Source organism: Aptenodytes patagonicus, chromosome 3, assembly GCF_965638725.1.
Source record: "Aptenodytes patagonicus chromosome 3, bAptPat1.pri.cur, whole genome shotgun sequence".
NCBI lineage: Eukaryota > Metazoa > Chordata > Aves > Sphenisciformes > Spheniscidae > Aptenodytes > Aptenodytes patagonicus.
Genome location: NC_134951.1, coordinates 130,667,149 through 130,684,729, shown reverse-complemented (window position 1 = coordinate 130,684,729; position 17,581 = coordinate 130,667,149). Strand labels below are relative to the sequence as shown.

Here is a 17,581-nt window from a genome sequence, read left to right as displayed (position 1 = left end):
TGGAAGAAGAATTATTCTCCCAGTACAGCTGTATCTACTTTGGCAGCAGTTTAACAGGAAAAAAAAAATTACACCCTTAAACAAGAAGATTGCGGCAGCAATGCTCAAAAGTATTGACTAGACCCGATGCAGCCATTTAGTAAAGTTTTAAGCTATCTCACCTGTATTATCCCCATCTGGAAATTGTTCTTGTGAGCAGGGCAAAAGACAACCAAGGGATTACAAACCATTTACTTAAACAGTTCGGACTCAGCCAGTTTTGCCCAATGTAAACGCGAAAGTGCACACACACATATCACTCTACTGGCAAAACAGTGATGAAGAACGGCCTGAAACTAAACATCTTAAACCAAACCACCCAAATTCATGACACATCATCCAGAGCTATCTTTCTCATGTATGAGTGATGTACCCACTCAATGTAGTGCTCCTTGGCCCAGGTGTCCATGAGGTTGTTTTGGAAATGAGTCCTGTTGTCTGACTCAATTCTTTCTGGGGTGCCACGTCGCCATACGACTTGCTTTTCAAGGCCCAGGATAGCGTTCCAGGGCGGTGGCATGGTTGTTTAAGGTTAAACAAGACCTGAACCACGTTCAGGAGACAGAGCAATAGGACCATGCTGGTTCAAACATCCCGAGGATATTCAAAATTCTCAAGAGCCTGAAGGAGAAAGGGAAGGTGAAGGAGTGGGGGAAAGTGTCCCCCTGCCTCCCCCATAGATTGGTTCCCCAAGGAGAAAAGGTAAAGAGTGTAATTATTAATAGTTTCCAAAAGGTGGCTCCCGAGGTACAGAGATGACGGCAACGCCGAGTACAAATACCAGGTTAGTCTCGCAACCAATAATTTTATCATCTCATAAACCAGTGTTACACAGCGCAGCAAAATGATACCCTTGATCCAGCTCCCAGCGGTGATAAACAGCACGACAGGGAACATCTACAGCACGCAAGGTGTTACAGAACACAACTCTGAGAGCAAGCACCACAACTTTGAGAGCAAATCCGTCAACATTGCGACCAGCGACTGTTAAACCAAGGTAATGAATGCTTGTAACAAATTTGCCTTGACGCGCTCTGGTCAGGTCTGTCGTTATCTCAACCCTTTGTGCCCCACGCTGGGCACCAAGAGAACTGTTGTGGTTTAACCCGGCAGGCAGCTGAACACCACACAGCCGTCCGCTCACTGCCCCCCACACAGTGGGATGGGGGAAAGAATCGGGGGAAAAAATTAAAATTCATGGGTTGAGATAAAGACAGTTTAATAGGACAGAAAAGGAAGGGAAAATAATCATAATAATGATGATGATTAAAGAATATACAAAACAAGTGATGCACAATGCAATTGCTCACCACCCGCCGACCGATGCCCAGCCAGTTCCCGAGCAGCGGTCGCCGCCCCCCAGCCAACTCCCCCCAGTTTATGTACTGAGCATGACGTCCCATGGTATGGAATAGCCCCTTGGCCAGTTTGGGTCAGCTGTCCTGGCTGTGCCCCCCCCACAGCTTCTCGCTGGCAGAGCATGAGGAGCTGGGAAGTCCTTGACTAGTGTAAGCACTGCTCAGCAACAACTAAAACATCGGTGTGTTACCAACATTATTCTGGTACTAAATCCAAAACACAGCGCTGTACCAGCTACTAGGAAGAAAATTAACTCTATCGCAGCCGGAACCAGGACAAAACCACAACACAACCTCCCCACAGAAGTACCTCAGCACTCCCGCCGCACGCTCTCTCGATGCAAAAACCACACGGTGATCATCCGTCCCGCCAGGCACCAGAGGCTGCTCGTCCCTCCAGTACGTTGCAGCGGCACGACACAGCAGCGGCACGACACAGCAGCGGCACGACACAGCAGCGGCACGACACAGCAGCGGCACGACACAGCAGCGGCACGACACAGCAGCGGGCTGCTGGCTTTGCTGCAACACCGCATGAGAGCAGGGCCTCTTTTTTGGGATGACTTCCACCGGCTTGGGTCCGGAGGAGCTGCGGCAGAAGCGCGAACTACCGAGGGGCTCGTCCTCGTTAGCGTCTGACAGACGATACTCAGAAAAAACAAACTAAAACGGGTGAGGTTCTTAGTCGTCTGAAAAGCCCACGCCACGGCGTTTTTAAGACGGTCGCAGAAGTAGCGCGGCTGCAGCCGTCACCCTCCGAGAGACTTCTCCTCAGCCCGCTCAGTGCGAACGCACAACACCTGCAGGGCGGGGGGGGGGGGGGGGGGGGGGGTGGTGGTGGTGTCCCTTAAGGCGCTCCCCGCCTCCACCACAGCCATCAACCAGCCCGGCGCCGCCGCGACCGACCCCCGAGTCCCCACCTCCGCGCGCTTTGCGGGGCAGGGCGGGGGGGTTTCCACACAGAAACGGCGGCTCCTCGCACCCCCCGGCCCCCCCCCGCCGCTCGCTCAGCTCACTCACCGACCGCCTTCCCGCCAACGGCCCGGGCGGCGCGCGGCGGCTGCCCCGGATGTTGATGCGCGGCGGCCCGGCCCGCCCCGCCCCGCCCGCGCGGCCCGCCGGAAGCAGACGTGGCGGCGGCGCTGCCTGCCGCTGCCCGCCCTCCCCCGAGCCGCCGGCCGGCATGAGGGGGTGCCGGCACCGGGCGCCCACCCCGGCCGCGCCGCGGGCGCTGCTCTGCGGCCTCCTGGCGGCGGTAGCGGCGGCGGCGGCGGTGGCGGCGGGCGGCCGCGCTCTCCCTCAGCTCAGCGACGACATCCCCTTCAGGGTGAACTGGCCGGGGACCGAGTTCAGCCTGGTCGGTACCGGGGCGGGGGCGTGCGGGGTGCGTGAGGGGTCTCTCTGCTCGCTCCTCCTTTGGAGTCTCCCTCACTCGAGGAGCCGGACGGTGATAACTGTTAAACCCGGGTAAACCCCGGTCCAGCGGCCGGAGCCCCCCCTCACGCTTGGCGGTTATTTTTGCAGCCCCCGCGCCACAAAAAGGGTATTTCAGTCCGGGGTGGTCTCGGCGTAGCCTTGCCGGTGGGCGCCTTAAGCGTCACCCGGTGTTTCGGCTCCTGGTGACGGGCGGCAAGTTAGGTACGGGCGCAGCGGGCCGGAGGGCGAGCGTTGGTTAGGCCACGGCCCGAGCCTGGCGGCTGGGAAGATCCCAGGGAAATCTGTCCTGGAAGTCCAACGTGGGAATGGCTGGTTGCAAAATGTAACGGGTGGGGTGGGGTGGGGGGTGTTTCTTTAATAAAGGTCTTTCGTAAGAATGGGGAGTATGTGAGCAGGAGCAAGATGAGCCTGGAGGAGAGCGGGAATGCGGCTGGAGGTAGAAGGATCGAAGCAAAGGAGAAGGCGAGCAAATACTAGCAAGCCACCCCAAGCTTAAATGCCAAAGCCCAGTCCTGTGATATAATTAAGACCCGGGATGTACTCCGGACCACCTGCCCTATGAATCAACTGCACCGCGCATGAGTTCAGGAATACTTCAAACAAGTAGCGTTAAAAAAAAAAAAAAAAACCCCACCTGACTAATCCATAGGTTGGTTGTTTCCTTAGCCTACAACTGGTGTCCTGTACAAAGAGGATAACTACATCATAATGACCACTGTGGATAAAGAAAAATATAAATGTATACTTCCGCTGATAGCAAGTGGCAATGAGGTAAGTTCAGTCAAGTCTTCCTTGTAATTATAAGCTGTAGACGAGTCTTTACAGTATCTTTTCAGTTACTTATTTTTTTTTCAAAATAAAGACTTCTTTTTTTTTTTCCCCCTGTAAAAGGAAAATCATCTGTAGAACGTTTCACAGTTTATAGTAGATGCCTTCGCTTTGTATTACATACTAGCTCTATACGAAGTGGGGCCAGTCTGAACAATCTTGAAGTCCTTATTTGGCAACAAACGATTGCTGTAACGTTCTGTTTATTACTAGGTCTATCACTGATTGGGAAATTCTTGTATTTTAAGTAATATTGTCAAATTCTAGGCCAGTAAACAACTATAAAGGTTGTTAACGCTGCTGTCGTAACTGCTGTATCTGAAAATACTGTCCCAGTAGTGCTTCTACCACCAGTAATATAAACTTTATTCTCTGTCATCTGTTCCTTAATTGGAAATCTGAATGCTTAATGTGGGGTTTAAAAAAAAAAAAAAGTATATAAATACATTTGTTTGTACAAGAGAAGGCAGATCGAGGAGGCCTTTGGTGAGTTTTATCATTGGTCATTTGTTCCTCCAACGGTTCATTTTTTTCACACCGTGAGAGCTTGCCCAGACAAGCTGTACCCCTGCGTTAGAGACCCCCGTTTTGACTCAGCCCTCATCCTTTAAGTGATTGACAGTACAGAGTGCTTCAGTGTAGATGAGAAATCTTTAGTGCTGAAGAACTTTGTGTGGAAATCTCTTCAATAGCATGCACGTTTATAGAGCAAAAATTACACAGAAATAAACTTCCACAGTATTACTTATGCTTTTTTGATAATTTTTTTTTTTTTTTTAAATTACGTAAAAGCTGCGTGATGTTCCAATTATACTGCATCAGTATGGCATCAGCATTGACTAACAAATGAAGAGATTAATGATGCTGTTTTCCTATTCACACCCCAAGCTGCCACTCTGGACGTGAGCAAGTTGAGAGCTCCTACTCTTCTGCCACGTGTGTATTTTCTAAACCACAAAACTTTTCTGTTTTGACTACTTTATTTGTGACTTTTATCTGCCCCTTCTTACTAAAATAAATTAGCTTTTTTTTTTTTTTCTAATCATCACACAGCTCCTTCAGGGCAGGGATTAATGAGGTTTTGTACCTTTGAGTTTTGCAATACAATTTATTTTTTTTTTTACCATAGCAGATGAATATTAACTAACCGAACTACTATTAATTTTAATGTAATGAGATATCCTTCTATTCCAGGAAGAAGAAAAGGACTATAAAGGTCCTACTCCAGGAGAATTGCTGGAACCTCTTTTTAAGCAAAGTAGCTGTTCATATAGAGTATGTTACTTCTGTGTTGATAATTTAAATGCTAATCAAAATTTTAAAATCCAGTCCATTTCAAGGTTTAGTGTAGTAAACTGTTTGGATAAATTATGTCTCAGACTTTAGGTACTAATTTAATCCAAAATAAGGTCTCTACAACTTTATGACTGTATCTTAATATTGCTGATAAAATTCTATATAATTGAAGATGTCAGGATTCAAATAAATTGGGTAGCCGTAGTAGCAATTTAAAAGTGCGGATTTAAAACATTTACTTCCAGGAGTCAAGCCATAATGTGTGACAGTCTAATGAAAAGCATTTCTCAGAAAGCGTTAGAAGACCAAAACAAACACGCTTCTAGATATTCTGAAAGTTTTCCAGTTTTTCATCAACTGTCGTCCCAGTTCAAAGACTCGTGTCTTACATTACAAGAACAAGCCTAATACCAAACAAGCTGGTACTGAGAACCAGAGACAGTGAAAGTGGCCAAATTTTATACCTGCGCAACACCCCCGCACAAGTCCTTGGGGAAGGAAGAGTGCGTCAAGTGCAATTGGTAAACAGCCCGTTACCTACGGCAGTTGCCAAAACCAGTCTGTGCTGAGTCACTACAGCCTAGCCCCAGTGGTTTGGGGGCAGATTTAGTCTTTATATCTTACTTAATTTTTTTCCCTTTGTTTTATCTGTGTGAAATTTAAGGAAACTTTGACCTGTTGTGTTTATTTGGAACGTCATCAGAATGCTTGGGGGGCACTTGAGACCATTCACGGTGCTATTGTTTTTGAGGGTGCCCAAGCCCAGCTGCTCGGGCTGTGTTTCATTGCTGCAAAAGCCAAAATTCTGGGGGAGTGGTTTTTTTGGGGGGGTAATGTATTTACACAGAATTTTATTTACTTATTTATTATATATATTTTATTTTTAAGATTGAATCTTACTGGACTTACGAGGTATGCCACGGAAAACACATCCGTCAATATCATGAGGAGAAGGAAACGGGACAGGTAGGCTTCTTACAATTTAGTAGTCTCAATCCCCTTTTCCACTGGCATGTTCATGCTTAACTCCTCCAGAAGACTTGAATTCCTGTGCGCTTGAAAAAGCATGGAAAATGGTAACTGAAATTTGTTTTAACTTCTTTTGGTTGTAGAAAATAAACATCCAAGAATACTATCTGGGGAATATGATGATAAAGAACCCATTATCAGAACCAGGTTTGTCTTAGATTATTTTATTTTGCTGATGCTAATTAATTGTTTGGTTTTTAATTATTACTGCCTGAGAAATATGCTGTAGAAAACTGATTCCCGTTGCAGTAGAACAGAATTTTGTAGATTACTCATTTTTTTACAAAATGTGTTGTTTTCAATTAATTCCTTTTAGCACCTCACAGTGCATCCATCCTGTCAGTTTTGCCGTGCTGTCTAATTGATCAGAGTAACTAATCTGCAATAATTAGTGTCAGGGAAAGAAAACACATAATGTAAGAAATGGAACCAATATGTGACGGACCAGACTTTGATAATATAGCCTGTTGCTACTCTTTTTTTTTGGGTGGGGAGAAGCATCTTTCAAACTGTGAGCGGAGGGCAGAGTGTGCAGCACATCTTGGGCTCTGCTATTCTGTAATAAAACACAGTCTGCAAACCCAAACGCTTACAGCCTTTGCAGGTAGATTTGATCCTTGGAACTGTTTGAGTCTTTTTTAGGGATTCTGGCACAGACCTTCAGAAATACTGAAGTGCCTAAAGCAGGGTTTTGGTGGAAATTAGGTTGCTGAGCCCCAAACGCAAACTGCAGTTTAGAATAACTAATTTTCTGAGCACTCGCATTTTTTGCCCATAAATTATTGTAGATGCTGGAAGTTCTTGTGGTTGTACCTGCCAATATCTGCTTTCCTGGGTGAGCGCTTCGGCAGTATATTAGTCCAAAGAACTCTAAAAAACCACAGACTAAGTGTTTGTTCATCAGAGTTGATAGAAACAATAGAAAAAACATAATCTAGTTGGGTTTTTTTAAAATTCTAGGCTAGTGTGTAAAAGATGGGCACCACCGTTTTTCTCTTCCTAAAAGTGATTAACTTGAACTCCTCAGTCGTGGAGGGGATTTAGCGCTATTAATCCCATTCCTTTGAATTCCTACCTGCAGCCTTCAGTTAGGTATCTTTAGTCCTGAAAAGAAACACGGCTTCAGAAACTGCATTGTTTGGCATTTCTTTATTAGTGAGTTACAGCGCTCGTTCGTGCTGTCATTAATCCTGTGCAGAGATGCCTAATTCTCCCTAGATGCTGCTGTACAGAAAACAAAATGTTTAATTTGAGTTACCAATTCTTCTGTGGGGCTAGATGCTGAAGTTATGTGCGATGATGCTTCAAGTCATCATATCTGAGTCTTTTAGGATGTTGACCCTCTGTCCTCTCCGCTTAGGTGGCAGACTGTATTCTTTCTCTGCTTCCTATACAGCAATTCACGCTACTTCTCTTAAAAAAATAACATAGACGGTTTCTCAAACCATTGTGAGCTGAATCCACAAGTGTGATACAGTAAACTTGGAACAGCTGAATGTGTGACAGCAGAGTGGCCTTTTGCTCACCTAATTCTGAACGGAGTCCAGGCTATCATCTCCTGAAGCGGTTCAGAAGGCTAAGGGTAGCTCTCACCTGGAACAGCTTGCAACCCCTGCCCCGTAACACGGCTTACTCTCACGATCATTCGTATGGCATGCAGTCTGGCCTCACTTCTTCCTGCAACAAGTGTACCCTCTGAGGGTACCGGCTAGTGGGTGGGCTGAAGTACTTGCCCGTTTACAGACTGTCCCAGCCTGTAATTTACTCACCTTGAAAAGAGTAGTCAGCTACCCCTCGCAGAGCAGCGGTAGTGACACGTTCTCCAGCCCCGAATGGCCTTCCTGTGGTGCTAGGGCTGGATTTGGCCTGTCCTACAAACTCAAAATTGGTTCGAGACGATGCTAACTCATATTTTGTTCTGTTTGCTCTGGACCCCAGATCACTGTTTATTTCCTTTCTTTCCTCTTTTACACCTGCAAGTTCATGACGTTGACTCTTGGCAGTGTGTACGCAAAGTCCTAGCAAATACACAAAACATACAAACTTCTCTGTATATAATTTCATTTTATTTCAAGTTCACAGACTTTATGCTTACCTCATTCTTAATTATTCCCTAGATCAAGAAGAGAAGGAAAATCCAAAAGAGAGTGCAAAAGAGGCAAGTGAAAAACATCTATTTTAACCTTTGCCGTCAGTAGTGGAGGCAATTTATATATGATGAGATTTTGTAATTAGTTCCCTACCAAAATGAGTATCAAAAAATGAAACTCTGTTCCTGAGCTGCACTCTTCTCACTTTTGATGACCAGTCCCAGCTCAGAAAGCTTATTTAGTCTAGCTAGTCAAATTTCTTGCCCTTCTACTTATTTACATTAAAGTTACACTAATCTTAAACTTAAATGAGATGAATTATATACTCGTCTTCTATGAAGACAATACACATAACCACAAAGTCACATTATGGTCTAGCGACAGTTATTTTTCCAGCTACATCGGAGATCCCAGTTCCCTTAATGATACTTCCATGCATTTTGGGTAGGGAGAAATGCTTAACAAAATCCTACAGCACAAAATCCCTAAAAGATTTCTTAGCTGACTTGATGACCCGTCCCGTAAGACTCTGTGCTTCCCTCTTCCATTAGAGGACTTTTCCATTTGTTTAAGCCCCAAAACTCAATTCTGAGTTACTAACTATAGCAAAACAATGGAAGTACCTGAAGCACGTTGGAATTGGGAATTAGCCATAGCAGATTTGACCTGTGGACAGACACGCGCCTACCTTATTGCCAGTTGTCCTTCATTTTGGTTCTGAAATGAAATTTCTGTCTACATGTTCTTTGTAATGCCGATCTACGAAGCACAGAGTGGTGGATCTCGGAAAATAGACGTGCCTGATAAGCATTTTGGATGTAGTTGGGGGTGCAGACCCGAGTCAGAATGTAGCCCGTTCTAATGGCAGTGGCAGTTACGCCTCTTTGAAGTTAAAGCAAGCTAGGTCCTTTGTAGTGTAACCTTTTTTTTTTAATTTCAGAGGAAGTTAAGTCTCTTACTGACTTTTTTTGACAGTATTTATGATGTACGTACACTGTCTTGGTTTCAGTCCGTAAAGAAGTTAGACTTGCAACTTGCGTGGAATTTCTAGTCATGAAAGGGAAACAATACATAACACAGCTGGGTGGTGCTTAAAGTAACCAAAAACTGCTGCGACTAGAGATTTATCTTAAGTCTTGCTGGTGTGCCTTTCAGTTGTGTGCAAACAACAGCTATCTCCATGTAGATTTCTTGAATAGTTACCTTCAATGAAATGCGTAGGCATAATTTTTCAGTTTTTAAGGAAAAACAGTTGTTTCATTCAGAAAGATAGAAAGGGAAGGCACTGGTACCCTTTTTGTCAGCTCTTTTATACACAACCAGAATATATCTTCATTGCCCACCTTTGACTGAATATTGAAGTATAGAGTGGATAAGTGACTGGAAGCCAAGGAGCGCTCGAGCAATTAAGCTGCCGGCATGTTCATTCTTTAACCTCGTGAATGTCTCATCGCTTCATTCGTAATGGAAGAGTTTTCGGGAGGAGAGAGTCAGCGGCCTGTGACAGGGTAACACGGTTCGAAAACCAAAGTAGGTGAGCTATAGAAGGGTCTCAGGTCCCCGGGTTAGTGTCCTGACCACAGGAGGCACCACTGCCTTTTAGCACAGAGCCTGATTCGATGTGCTCTGAAAACTTTTATTAGCTCAAGCAACACAGGTAGAAGAAGGTCTAGTTCGTGGGTTCTAGCATGGCTTTTGCACAAACAGAACTTCTGGTACCCCCAGGAACTTCAGCTGCTTCCAAGGTAGGAGCCAGGAGAGGGACTTCTACCAGTTTGGGGAATTAATTTCTTGGAGGGAGCTGGATGAAACATATGAAGGAACAAGCCTGAAGAGAGCTTACTTAAAGTGTGTACAAAAGTAGGATTTACTTTGTATATATCATTAACTTTGTTAGCCACGATAACAGGTGGCGTGGGATACTCTGGGTAAGGAACAACCCAGGCTGGGTATGCTGAGAGGTGTAGTGCAGGTATCGGGATGACTTTGCAGGGGCGTTTTTAGATTCTTCGTGGCCTGGCAGTGAAGTGAAGGTAACGCGCCTGGCCAGGCCTGAGCTGAGTCTGGCAGAGCTACTCACATCTCCCTGTCTCCTAGACTACAGGGTGAACACAGCTGGCTTGGTGCTCTTCCAAATCATGGCACCCAGCTGGCAAGCTTGCTTAGAACTGAAACATCAGGCAGCCTGTGCAGAGAAACCAGCTGCTTTTGCAGTCAGAGCTCGTGTGGCATTTGTGCAGTGCTGTGCTGGAGGTAATAAACCAGAACACGTTTGGATGTTGCAGAAACACCAAGTAACTACACAGGGGCTGGTTTCAATCCAGTAATGCTGGCTCTACGCAGTGTAATAGTATTTTTCGTTCCAAAAGAGTCAAAGGAGCTTTACTGTGATTCTTAACTTTTACTTTCTTTCGCCTAGATACCTACAAAAAATATAGAAGGGCAGATGACCCCGTACTATCCTGTAGAAATGGGAAACGGCACACCTTGTAGCTTGAGACAAAACCTACCCAGATCAAGTACAGTGATGTACATCTGTCATCCAGAAGCTAAACATGAGATCCTTTCAGTAGCAGAAGTTACAACCTGTGAATATGAAGTGGTTATATTGACACCTCTGTTATGCAACCATCCTAAATATAGGTACAGTACTCAAATTTTGGCTAACATTATCACTTCAAATTTTCATGAATTTCCGTGCACGTACGTGTTTACGTAAGTCATATATCCAGCTGTGGTTTCTGGTACAGAGCTGTGACACTTGTATGTACTTACTTTGGCAAGTGCGGTTTTGCCAAGTCTTAAGTTTTCGTGTTGTTGCACAGTATTTGCATTTTGTAAGTCTGTAGTGATTGATCCCGTATGAGAAGCAGACGGGAAGTGTAACTTTATTTTCAACAGGTAAGTTTCCAGCCCTGTCATTCTGGAGAAACACAAACTAGGGCATTAAGGCTGCAGGCAGATTAAGAACACCATCTCCTCTTAGTTTATGATTTCAAGGTCTCGGGGGATCATCTTCATGGTATTCAAAGACTGCAGATTGCATATGTGCATTTTATCTGTGCATAGACTTCAACTTCTCTAATTTCAGAAAACAAAAGTATTGTCTTCAGCCATAACCTTGACATTTATTTTAGCAGTACTCCCGACTTAAGGAGCTCCCATCTGTCTCTGTCCTGCTTTCTTGCCTTACCTTCAGCTGTGTAAGTCATTTTCATATGAAGAATTCACAATTTCAGTGTTATTCTCCAAAAATCAAGTTTAGGATTCTTTTTTTCTTTCCCCCGCCCTCCCTGAATTGTACCATGCATCTAAGGGATACCCTTAGTCTCAACAGTACAGATTTTTGACCTTTCAAGGGGTGTAAACAGAATTGCAAAGTGAATGTGACATAGAAATGGAGGGGGAAATAACGGACAGGAGTTCTGAATTTCCCATGTGCACAGATGTCGGAACAAGTGAGTATTTAATCACTGTTCTGAAATAGGCAACGAAGTCTAAAGGACAAAATCCTCAATCGTGCGTTTTATAAACACTTGCCAGTTGGAGTAAATAAGTTATGCTACTGTTAACTATTTAGGATCAATTATAAATTTCCTCACGTAGATGGGTTTGGTCATACTGCGTTACCTGTTGCACTGACTTATTGCACTGTTACCTGTTTACCGTATGAGTCTTTTAAGCCTCTGTGTCACTAGGAAAATAGAAAGTGCACAGGCAAATTGTTCTATCGTTTGATAAGAATAAAATCTTGAGCTGCTACCTCCTTCCAAAGGGAAGGCGTGGAAGGCTTCCTGGCCACTAGCAGGAAATACTTAAACTCACAAGATCCCTATTTTCCCACTTACGTCATCTTAGTAAATAAAGGTAGGGGGAAAATAGCAGGCTGGAAATGCTGCTCAGTCTCAGCAGAGGTGACAACAAACCAACCTCATTTTAAGTTAAGTGCACTTTTCCTGTCATGTGTTCCTGAAACAGCACTGAGCGGTACCTTCAGCCACCAGCGCTTTTCTTCTACACCCATTATCTTATCCAATAATGCACTTGCATTAACTTAGCAGAAGTATATCCATTAGTTCTAGTTGTCGTTCTTATTTGGGCACAATCTGACTTTTTTTTAAATTGGTGGGAACTGGGGACAGGGAGGAAGGCGGTGAAAAGTAATATTTGTCTACTGTAACTATTAGTCTTAATGTTGTTTAAATAAAATTCAGCTAAAACTAGGCTTCTTCGGTACAGGGCTTATTTAATCCAGAGTGCAGCTACTATTTAGGAAATGCTTTCAGATTTTTTAGACTACAGTGGTGATTATTATACAACTACTGCTGTGTATTACAGACTCTTCCTAGGAGGACATCACAAAAAGCCACCTCGCCTCTGAAGCAGTATCTGCATATTTGTTTTGTAAATAAGCTTTCTCTAAAGAGGACCTTTTCAATGAGATGAGAAACAAAAACTGAACAAACGCTTTATTTGTCTGTATGTCCTGGTTCCGGCTGGGATAGAGTTAATTTTCTTCCCGGTAGCTGGTACAGCGCTGTGTTTTGGATTTAGTACCAGAATAATGTTGGTAACACACCGATGTTTTAGTTGTTGCTGAGCAGTGCTTACACTAGTCAAGGACTTCCCAGCTCCTCATGCTCTGCCAGCGAGAAGCTGGGAGGGGGCACAGCCGGGACAGCTGACCCAAACTGGCCAAAGGGCTATTCCATACCATGGGACGTCATGCTCAGTATATAAACTGGGGGGAGTTGGCTGGGGGGCGGCGACCGCTGCTCAAGAACTGGGTGGGCATCGGTCGGTGGGTGGTGAGCAATTGCATTGTGCATCACTTGTTTTGTATGTTCTTTAATCATCATCATTATTATGATTATTTTCCCTTCCTTTTCTGTCCTATTAAACTGTCTTTATCTCAACCCACGAATTTTAATTTTTTCCCCCGATTCTCTCCCCCATCCCACTGTGTGGGGGGCAGTGAGCGGACGGCTGTGTGGTGTTCAGCTGCCTGCCGGGTTAAACCACAACACAGTACGATTTCCATTTTGATGTTCGCTTTCCTGTACTATTTTCTGTTAAGGCTTATTTGGTGTTGTAATGAGGCCTTCATTTGGGTAAACTAAGGAGAAAGCCGTGTTAACTCTGCTTCATCTTTTTGCCTTTTCTTTCCTGAAATAAGCTGCTCTTTGCAGTCATAGCTCGTGAAGAGAGCGATAAAGGAATAATGGGTGTATATGCAGTATGAAAAGCCATACGCGTCGGATAATGTAAGAATGTATTATTTTAATTATATAGGAACGGCATCTATCAAGTTTAACCTTTGCTGTTTCCTAGCTTCTGAGAGAGCTTTGCGGAGCCTTGACACTACATTCCTGGTTCACGTACAATGCAGTTTGCCTTTTAATATGCAACTTTTTCCTTTTGTCGAAGAGGGGTTAGATTGCATTGCCAGTTGCCTGGCAGCGTTAGGAGTGAGACTATGCTGGGCAAAAAGCGTATTTACCTCAATTAAACAGTGTAGCTTTGGCTGAGGTGGTGCAAGTACAAGGAAATAAAATACGTGCCTCAGCCCAGCTCAGTCAGAAACGTACGGCCATAAAAAAAAGCATGTCTTTAAGGTGTAGTAAGTGACGTATTGCTAACTTGTTTGGACAGGTTCAGGGCTTCCCCTGTGAACGACATCTTTTGCCAGTCTCTGCCAGGATCCCCGCTTAAACCCCATAATCTGGAACAGCTGGAGAAACAGCAAGAAATGATGAAGATGCCTTTTAGAAGGGTTAAGGAGGTAGGACTTCTTTAAATAGAAAAAATACTTATTTTCCATTTTGTAACACATACAACTCTCAGCTCCGTGGAATGAGTTCTCTTACCCAACTTTGTAAGACCACATCAGTCTTTCAAACGGTCTTTAAGCTTGTTGAAATCATCCGTAACTTACCTTACTTGGAAGGAGAACAAAGCAAGTAAGTTTGGGCTACTAATTTAAAACTTCTGTGGCCTTCGTAGCCTACAGTTTACAAACGTGTTAAGTTTTTGACTTGCGATCTTTTTTTTTTTTTTCGGCTATGCTGAAGACGGTGAAAACAATGACAAAATGCTTTCATAACTTTTCCCCCACCGCCTACTTCACTTAGTATTAAGTAACTTCATATAACTTATAAGACTTTGCAAGGGACATAGGAAATATAAATGGGTGTATTTGTGTGTACTTTAGTTTCAGGAAGAAATGCACTCAACAAAAGAAGAGAAATTTTCTTCCATTCATAAGCCTGTTGCTGTTGGAAGCCATCAACTCTTAACTGTGGGAACAACCCACATCTCCAAGTTGACCGATGATCAGCTTATAAAGGAATTTCTTAGTGGTTCCTACTGCTTCCATGGGGTGAGAAATAAAGCTGTGCATAACGAAATAGCTACTCCTTAATTGCACGTACTGGTTTATGTATCTGTTTAGTTTTTCCATGAACTCCGATAGCTGCATTCTTACACACATAACAATTGCCTTTCCCTGCCTTGGTACGGGGAGGGCTCATACACCAAAGTCTATGCCAGAAAGGTGCCTTTAACCTTTCTGCTGAAATTCGGTTTGTTTGAGCAGACTGTGAGATGAAAGTAGATCGTGAGAATTGTTCAGTGCTAATTTTGTTAACGAGAAGAAGAAAAAAAAAATCTGATAAAACTTACTGAGAGACCAGCCAGCAGAGAAAAGTCATCTGACGTTTTCCCTGTCTTTGAAAGAGGAAAGGATTTATTTAAAAGGTGAATAGAGGGTATACAAATAGTTCAAGGAATTTAGTCCTCTGTGGCTCTTCCAAGAGTCTTTGCTTAAACTCATTTATTCCATCCCTTACCTACGTCAGTTTGTCTAGTAAGAGATTCTCTCTCAGTGCAAGCCTTGAATCAGCATATCTTATTAATAGGTGCGGAGTTTTACAGCTAAACTAGCCAGTGGTTTAGGGTCTGGAGGGAAATGGATGTGGTTGTTTTGGGGCGTTTTGTTTGGTTGGGGGGTTTTGTTTTGTTTTAACGCCGAGATTATACCTCTCCCTAGGGTGTTGGTTGGTGGAAGTACGAATTCTGCTACGGCAAATACGTTCATCAGTATCATGAGGTATGTTTAAATAGTTTTATGTTCTGCCACTAGATGGCTGTGGGTGTGGGGGGAAAAAGGGTTAGAGGATCTGTCTACAATTTGAAGAAGGAAGTATCCTTTTCTTGGCCGATCAACATCCTGGGTTTAAGAAGTTGGATTTCAGAAAAGAAATCCTCCGAGTATTGCCTAAGTTTATGCAGGGGGATGTAGGTACCGTGTCAGGTGGAGCACGGCGATAATCAAAGCTGAAAAAACGTGGGGTTTTTTGTGGGAATGCTCTTCTGGTCATCGAAACACCGCCTGGGTGGCTGTTCTGAGGAGAGCATCAGCTTGACTCTTGGCCCTAATACAAGATCAGGCATAGTTTGTCCCAAATGCAAGAACGTGTTACGTTGAGGGCAGCAGACTTGCTCGAGAAATGACATTCTCCACGTCATTAAAATATCCTCGCTGCTCATCGTGTACTACAGGTGTAATGGTCAGCTTTTCCTTTTTTAGGATAAGGAAAGTGGCAAGACTTCCGTGGTTGTGGGTACCTGGAGCAAGGAGGAACACATTGAATGGTCCAGGAAGAATGCTGCTAGGACCTACTATCTTAGAGAAGACGGCACACAGACAGTTAGGTACGGTTACAGTCACCATGGCTATCTGTTCCTGAACTGGTCTCATACTTGCGGTAGAGACGAATAAATGCCAGGGCCCGCTTCTGCAGCGCGTGAATATTCCGTTTACGAATAGATTCAAGAAGCTGTCAAGAGCAGTGCGTGTAGATTTATTCCACACACACACCCAAATCAACATGCAACATCAGAGAAGGTAATTCAACGCTTCGGATATGATGCAGGGAAAAATCTTCCAGTAGTGAACAACTCTTGCAGTAACTGAAATACAGCACGTTACTACTTTGTTTTGTACATGAGTTAAGTATTTGAAGGATGATGAGATGCTCCGTCACACAGGTTAGCTGTGTGCTTAAGAATTGTGTTTAATATGTCCAAACTTTTTCATTCCAATCTTTTGGGGCAGGATGGTGTCTCATTTCTATGGAAATGGAGATGTTTGCGACTTAACAGACAAGCCAAGGCAGGTGACTGTGAAATTGAAGTAAGTTAACTTTTTTTAGTAAACTGATGTTTTGTGCCTCTGCTTCCTATGTCAGAGGGGAAAGCCTCTGTTGTCTCCATAAAGCTCGGAACGCAATGACTGTTAGCTTAGCAAAAATGCTGTAGATACTAGGGAAATACACGTCTTAGTTTTGTGCTTGTTACATGCTAAACACTACATTTCTCTTCTGTTTTCAGATGTAAAGAATCTGATTCCCCTCACGCTGTGACCATATACATGTTAGAGCCTCATTCTTGCCAATACATCCTTGGGGTATGTAAAGACATACTTGAATTCCCTAAGATCAGGTGCCACCTAGTAGAGGACGTCTCCAGGTGTGTGTTTAAAATGGCCCCTTCCTTCCAGTGACTCTTCACAAAGGGTTCCTGTGGTGTACCTCAGCCCGTATGCCTAGCTGCTAGCGGAACAAAAAGCAGTACTTGTTTGCATTTGCTTAATTACAGTCGTTACGCTGTCAATAAGCTACGGAGGTCATACCCAAAAGTAGAAAGCACTTACTAAATTTTACAGAGCGATGCTCCAGTACTGCGCCTCTTGCAGTCTGCTGTCCTCAGTCTCATGATCTCTGTTGCAACCTCTTGGACAAGTTTACCAATGATTTCACAGTCTTTAATGTTTTGATCTCTTACGTTCAAGGTGGAGTCTCCAGTCATCTGTAAAATTCTGGACACCGCAGATGAGTATGGGCTCCTTTCAGTGCCCGGCTAACGACCAGTAAAGCCCATGACGCAAGCCGTACCTGTCAACAACCCCGCTGGCGTTTCCCACATTAACATCCCGTCTGTGAGATGACGACGGCAGAGAGAAGCTTTCAGCCGACCAACCTCACCAGCAGAATTCTATGAGATGAGGGACTCGTGAACCACTTTGTGTATAACTATGTGTATATAAGAGGTTATCGATAAACTTTTAATGATTAAAATCTTGTCTTGCACTTCCTGTTTGACTTGCGTGTGACACGTTCTACAATCATCGTCGTCATCGTTAAGGTACAAATTACCAACTTTTACAAGGCAAAATAAACAAGGTCCAGCTTCGCGGGAGGAGCTCAGCTGCCAGCAGAATGAAAAAGTGAAACCAACGCTTCTTGCTCAGGAGCCTTCAGCAGCTGCTACAACACTAAATCATTCTACCGCTGTAACTTACTTTGTCCAAACACAGCTGTTACCTCAGTTTGATTGCTTGGAACTGTATTAATACCACACTCCTCCCTCCTGTTACCTTACACCCTTCAACTGCTGTTTCTTCCCCCAGCCTGGGCTGCTTTCCAGGACTCTTTTTTTTTTTTT

The 17,581-nt window shown here is 44.2% G+C and overlaps 2 protein-coding genes across 6 annotated transcripts in view; one reads left to right on the top strand and one right to left on the bottom strand.

Annotated features, from left to right (window-relative positions):
* The window catches only part of ASB3 (ankyrin repeat and SOCS box containing 3), a 40,756-nt gene extending 38,313 nt beyond the window's left edge, over positions 1–2,443 (bottom strand). For 3 of the 4 annotated variants that reach the window (XM_076335224.1, XM_076335226.1, XM_076335225.1), the window contains exon 1: positions 2,418–2,443. The gene's annotated coding sequence lies outside the window, so the exon portion shown is untranslated. Of the gene's footprint in view, positions 1–1,707; positions 1,854–2,417 lie in introns of those variants that run through there. The other variant, XM_076335223.1, reaches the window with a different exon arrangement.
* On the top strand, positions 2,023–17,231 carry ERLEC1 (endoplasmic reticulum lectin 1). 2 transcript variants are annotated; one of them, XM_076335229.1, is made up of 14 exons: positions 2,023–2,069; positions 3,501–3,605; positions 4,857–4,937; positions 5,847–5,924; positions 6,071–6,134; positions 8,105–8,145; positions 10,497–10,720; positions 13,730–13,859; positions 14,289–14,456; positions 15,126–15,185; positions 15,666–15,790; positions 16,194–16,271; positions 16,469–16,544; positions 16,929–17,231. In XM_076335229.1, exons 2-14 carry the CDS (start codon positions 3,543–3,545, stop codon positions 16,998–17,000), a joined length of 1,260 nt encoding a protein of 419 aa, XP_076191344.1. In that variant the 5' UTR covers positions 2,023–2,069; positions 3,501–3,542; the 3' UTR covers positions 17,001–17,231. The 2 variants fall into 2 exon arrangements, with proteins under 2 accessions (XP_076191344.1, XP_076191343.1); XM_076335228.1 differs by lacking the exon at positions 2,023–2,069 and adding an exon at positions 2,581–2,754.
* Positions 17,232–17,581: the final 350 nt, after the last annotated feature.